Source organism: Schistocerca serialis, chromosome 4 (assembly GCF_023864345.2).
Source record: "Schistocerca serialis cubense isolate TAMUIC-IGC-003099 chromosome 4, iqSchSeri2.2, whole genome shotgun sequence".
Classification (NCBI taxonomy): domain Eukaryota; kingdom Metazoa; phylum Arthropoda; class Insecta; order Orthoptera; family Acrididae; genus Schistocerca; species Schistocerca serialis.
The window spans coordinates 827,419,880-827,425,879 of NC_064641.1; the positions used below are offsets into that span (position 1 = coordinate 827,419,880).

General features: G+C 37.4%; 1 protein-coding gene across 1 annotated transcript in view; it reads right to left on the bottom strand.

Annotated features, from left to right (window-relative positions):
- The window catches only part of LOC126473432 (uncharacterized), a 114,694-nt gene extending 109,565 nt beyond the window's left edge, over nucleotides 1-5,129 (bottom strand). The window contains exon 1 of the mRNA XM_050100472.1: nucleotides 4,684-5,129. Coding sequence (XP_049956429.1) covers nucleotides 4,684-4,991 — 308 coding nt within the window. The 5' untranslated portion in view covers nucleotides 4,992-5,129. The remainder of the gene's footprint in view (nucleotides 1-4,683) is intronic.
- Nucleotides 5,130-6,000: the final 871 nt, after the last annotated feature.

Sequence of the window (6,000 nt, forward strand, 5' to 3'; positions counted from 1 at the left end):
TCAGAGAAAACATTTGAGAAGAACAATGGGAAGACATTTACTAAGCAAGCAGTATTAATAAAAAATAATCAAATTTTCTTGGATATAGTAGTACTTATTCAGCATTTGGAGTAATTTTTTCCATAAAACATAAGCAGAAAAAAGTAAACAGAAGCAGAGGCCAAGGATAGATAACATGTGGTATTAAAGTACCTTGTATCATAAAAAGAAATCTCCACCTAGTTCTGAGAACAAGCTGAAATGAAGAGTTAAAGCTCATTACAACACAACTATTGTCAGATCTTACAGTTTGTTATCAAGAAAGTAAAGAACAATATACTTCAAGACAAAAAAAATCAGTCTAGGACGTTATCAAGCAACAGTCAAATAAAACTAGTAAGGCAATAGGAGCTTTGTTCCCAGTATTGGCTGTGATATACATTATGTGAATAAAATAATCATACATCAGCATCTACTCTATTAATTCCACACAGTGGCAGTAAACATAGCACCTGCTCAGACACAAACACAAATACATAATGACTTTAGTAGAGGCTATTTGTAAATACCGACAGGCACTGGCCTCAAAAATTCAAATCCTTGTCAGTTTAAAATTTTAACAATTACAAAAGTAACAAAAATCATTAGCCCTACATTTAGTGCAGTTGGTGTCTCGTGGCTCAAATATTTGAAAGAGTCAATTTCAACTGCAGAGAACAGCTGATAAATAATACTTTACACATATTTAGTTTTGATCTTCAAGTATCTGTTGTACATAACTTTAATGTAGGGGCCTACCTGAAGATAATCTTTAGACTAGAACTTATAGTCAATAAATAATTATTAATCAGAAGCACTGGGAAACTGAAATAAAACTTTTCTTTAAAAAAAAGGTTGTTATGCTGCCAATACTGAAACCATTCTGGCTATGACTGTGTACTTTTAAAATTATTACAGTCTTAGATTTTCTTTTTTTTCCCTTTTCTTTTCTTTATTTTTCCTTCCTATTTGTTAGCAGCCAAAGTTAACTTTCCTAGGTGCATTAGAAGAACACCAAAACATTAGCATAGACCATCATATAAAACTCTGAATGTACTCCATTTGATTTTAATATGCGACTACGATATACAGGCGCATCTGAAAAGGACAACAAAAACATAATCAGCGAAATACTGAAATTTTTCTACACTTAAATACAGCCTTTCAGGACAAATAATTTCACACAAAAAAGTGACACCAATAATTACAAGCCCATTTAACTTCTTTCACTTGTTTCAATTCTTTTTTAGTCACATGGGTTACAGCAGAAAACTGATTCATCTTTTGAAGTATAAGTTGTTCATTTCTTCTCAAAGAAAGACACTCTACAGAGTGACATAACGAGAACTACCCTTCTGGTAGTGTTCTGCGATGCTAAAAAGGCCTTCAGTCAGGTGGATCACAAAATTACACTAGGGAAACAAACACAGTAATGGCACCCTTTTACAAGGATGGAATCATATTCTCATCAGAAAAAAACAAGAGGATGTGTTTATACAAAGAAATCAAGATGCATTTAAGTTTTGGGAAAACAGATGAATCCCCCCCACCACCACCAAACAAAAGAAGGTAAGTAAGATTTCTACATACACATTGACTTCATACCAACACATGCCAAATGACATCTCTCAGTTCGTTCATTTTAAGACCAGCATACTGGCTTCTCTTGAAAACTTTAATTCTCTACACTCTTACAGAATTGCACTCTGGAGTAAAACAACTAAGGTCACCAAGTTCTTATTTAGCAAAGCAATAACAATACTACGTAAAGTAGATATGTCAATGTCATAGAAAGACCTCTTCAGAATATAAACAGACTAGGTAGACTGCCTTAGTGGAACACAGTGACAGAGTAGTCAACAAAAGTCCAGCCAATGAGGCCAGAGAGAGTGGTCATGTTCTAGTTGAGCTTCTCTCTCTCTCTCTCTCTCTCTCTCTCTCTCTCTCTCTCTCTCTGCGACTACTCTGTCACTGTGTTCTCTCCCGAGAGAGAGAGAGAGAGAGAGAGAGAGAGAGAGAGAGAGAGAGAGAGAGAGAGAGAGAGAGAGTAGCGATCTATCCTTTCATCAAATTACTAAAATTATTTGATTATATTTTTCAACCTCATGTTACATAAATGGTATCACAATCGGTTTTGACTTTTAGTAAGTCTGTACTGCATTATTTGAATATGTTCAGCTTCAAAGGTCAGCCACTAACTTCCCCACTGGGGTCAATTGAAACTACTGATACTGGATGTCAACTTAGTCATATGGCATAATGATGCTGTGATGTCATACATATGAAAACAGAAGAGAACCGAACATTGCCCATATTTTTTTGGTGTCTGTATCACTTTTTCTAATGTAGTTTGTGGTGACATACTGAGGCATAGCATGCGTTAGGTTAAGTTAAAAGGTGACAAACTGGTTGTGAGTAGGTGACACCACCAAATATAGATACAAAATCTTAGTTGTGCTGACATATTGATCCCTGAAGCATCCCAAGGACTATCACATTGAAAAGTTACAGTTTTATTGTGAGTTGGTGAAGCAGTATCATAGGCTTCAGTTAAGCATCAAGTTGCTTTTCTTCTGAAAACATTTGTTGCTACAAATGAAAACAAGTGTCAACTAAAGTGTTATTTTCACAACTACAAAAAAATATACAAAAATGAGTTTTATCTAGACTCCACTCAATCCAGGATGTGGTCTTTGACGAAAACAAAAATATGGATCCAGTGCAGAAAATGCATGCTTGAACATAAGTGCAGACTGTAGCCAAGTCTGCAGGTTACACTGTTATATTTGACAAGGACGGCACCTGCAGAACTCAATGTTGTACTTGTGAACCCTCTCACTGTCACTACCAAAACAACATGAAAGGAGCTCCATTAGCAGGGAATTGCTGAGTGAACTGGAATTCAAAGTCCATTCATCAGCAATGAAATGCCTGTAACAGGAAAATATGGAATCAATGCCATAAAATCTGGACTATGGAGTCACGAAAGAAAGTCATTTGGTTGGATGTGTGTTGTTTCACATGGCTTCCTACCTCTGGTCGAGATTACATCGCAAGAGTGAAATATGGTGGGGGTTCAATGAAAATTTGGGCAGCCATATCACGGCAATCCATGGGGCCCGTGATTATTCTGGAAGGTCCTATTACTACCAAGCATTGTGTGACCATTCTGCCTGATGATTTTTGTCCCATGGTACAATACTTGTTCCCCAATGGTGATGCTGTGTTCCAAGATGACAGCACCCCTATTTACACAGTTCACATTGTCTTGGACTAGTTTTGTGAGCACAAGGATGAATTGTTGCATCTCTCGTGGCCACCAAAGGCAGCAAGATATCAGTATTAATGAGCCTTTGTGGTCTGCTTTGGAGTGAATAGTACCAGATCACCATCCACCTCCATCATCGTTACCTGAACTTGGTAGTATTTTGCAGGAAGAATGGTATAAAATTCTCTTGAAAGGTATACAGGGCCTGTATTTAGCCATTCTGAGATGGCTGGAAGTAGTTCTGAATGCCATGTTTACTATACTGGGTCGGATTGTTTGGGGGAGGAGACCAGACAGTGAGGTCATCTGTCTCGTCGGATTAGGGAGGACGGGGAAGGAAGTCAGCCATGCCCTTTCAAAGGAACCGTCCCAGCATTTGCCTGGAGCGATTTAGGGAAATCATGGAAAACCTAAATCAGGATGGCTGGACGTTTTCTACACTGTATTAGGCACAATAATATGTTGAGTTTCTCATGCTTCCACATTTTTGTCCAAACCCTGTAAACAGAGAGACTGAGGACCCTTATACATACAAGATAAATTACTAAAACAAGCCCTATTAGCCAACTGTCATTAAAAAAAAAAACTATCTGGTTGTCTAGATTTTAAAAACATCTGTACCTTTTATTTACATGCCAAGAAGCAATGCTCAGAGTAAATAAGCCTCCATTCTTACATGATACTATTGTTCTATGATAAATGTTCTACTATAAAGAATAAATAGGTACTTTTTAGCTTTTCGTGGCATGCTGGAGTACTTTATTGTGCTATTTGTGATGTATGCAGTGTTTTGTTTCACCATGATTTGGCTAATTTTTGTGTATAAGTACTCTAAACTGCTTTCTTCAGAAGCTTTTCTCTCTTAAAAGAAGGAGCATAATGAAAGATTTTGCAAGTCACAGACGTAAAGCTGTGGTGATTACAATAAAATGTTAGACAACAGATGCAAATCTTGCTCACCAACATCTTTCACATACGGTCCCTGAAAGACTGTAATGATAGCCCGAGACTATTAACATCAATGATAGCTAGTCGTTAGCGTTTAACATATGCAGTCCACAGCTTCTTTGATTACAAACTTAGTTCCAGGCCAGCGACCACCTGTCGGTACTCTTTAAAAGACTGTATCTAACGAATAAACAAACAGCAATGACGTAGCATGTCACACACTAGTTTCTCCTAGATTTCGGTTCTGGTAGTGTCAGATTGGACACACACACACACGGGCTGTGTGGCTAGTAACAGGGGGTTGCTCGTATTCGGTGAACTTCTTTAGCGCTAGAACAACATACCAGTGAAGCACGTCCAAATCCAACCCCATAAGCACCATAAATGTCACAGGTACAATAGCTCTACGAAAAACAACTAAAAATGTTATAGAGGAGTATAGGACTTACATATCATTAGGGGCATAATTCATTCCTTGACAATCTGTGCAGTAATACTCCATGCTCTGTTTAGTCCACGATTTTCCAAAATGTATTGTTGACGTAATAATGTTAAATATCCGGTCACTGTCAGCGATCCGCGAATCGCTGTTAACGTCAGGTAATGTAACAATCCCAGGAAAATGACTTGCTTCCATTATTTTTCCTTCTTCTGCATTTAGTTTCCATAGAGTTGACGTTCTCGAATTACTTTGAAGTACGTGAAACGATAGAATGTACAGTGCCATGTACGTCAAGCATGGCACATCATTAATCATTTTGTGTCAACCGCAAAACTACTTTGCTATGGTCACACTTCTCGCGGTGTCAACCAAAACACAAATACTGCCCGCATTGATGATTGAGCGACGGAAATAGATCCAACAGTTAGTAATATCTTAGTTCACACTGCTGCAAAAGCATGAATATTACGCTGTCGTCTTCATTCTAAACTAAAGAGAATATTTTATAACGAACAAGGAAATGTATTCTTATCTAAACCTAATATAAAATCTGTAGCAGAAAAGCAGGTAGTGTCGATCGCAAGTTAACAACAGCTGCTCGCTATACTTAAAATTTGCCTGTTAAAATTTAATCTCAAGATTTAAAATACGCATTTATCGATGGGAGGTTTAGCTATGCAGTGATGGTTGCAAACATGCTTTTGTAGATCATTCACAAATGAAGCAGATCTCAGTCCCGTATAATCAACCGCGCGGTACTTTGTAGTATCTTTGACTAGTATCCTCAGGTGCGTCGAAACTCGAATGGGTTTATCAAGTTTTGTGCTGCAGTAATTGTGTTAATAGAAGAGTGTGGAGTGTATGAAATATGGTGTAGTTCCGCAAGCTGTCTTGGAAAATTAATTCTCTATGAAAGTTGGAGAATGGTTGTAGCCGTAAATATCTGGTGCCGATAATAAATGTAAAGTTCGTATTTCAGAATTTGTTACCGACATTGTAAGTTCTTATTACGAGTTTAGTACTGTTACTTTGGCGACGAGTAAACTAAATATTGTTATTCCTCTCCGCGCTTTAATACGAATTGAATTTGAGTATTTTCTTCCGCCGCCACTGAAACATTTGCTACTTTCAGTTAATCCCAGCAGTACCAACGCATTTTCGGTAATTTATGTAACCAACGAGACTGTAATCTGTGACTACCACGAGAAATAGAAATTTCGTTAATATTTGTTGCCTTTTACTAACACACTTTTTAAAGGTATACTGATGTGTAAGTAGTTCCAGAATCCGAAAATATATTTTAGCACAGTCTTCAACAATGTTT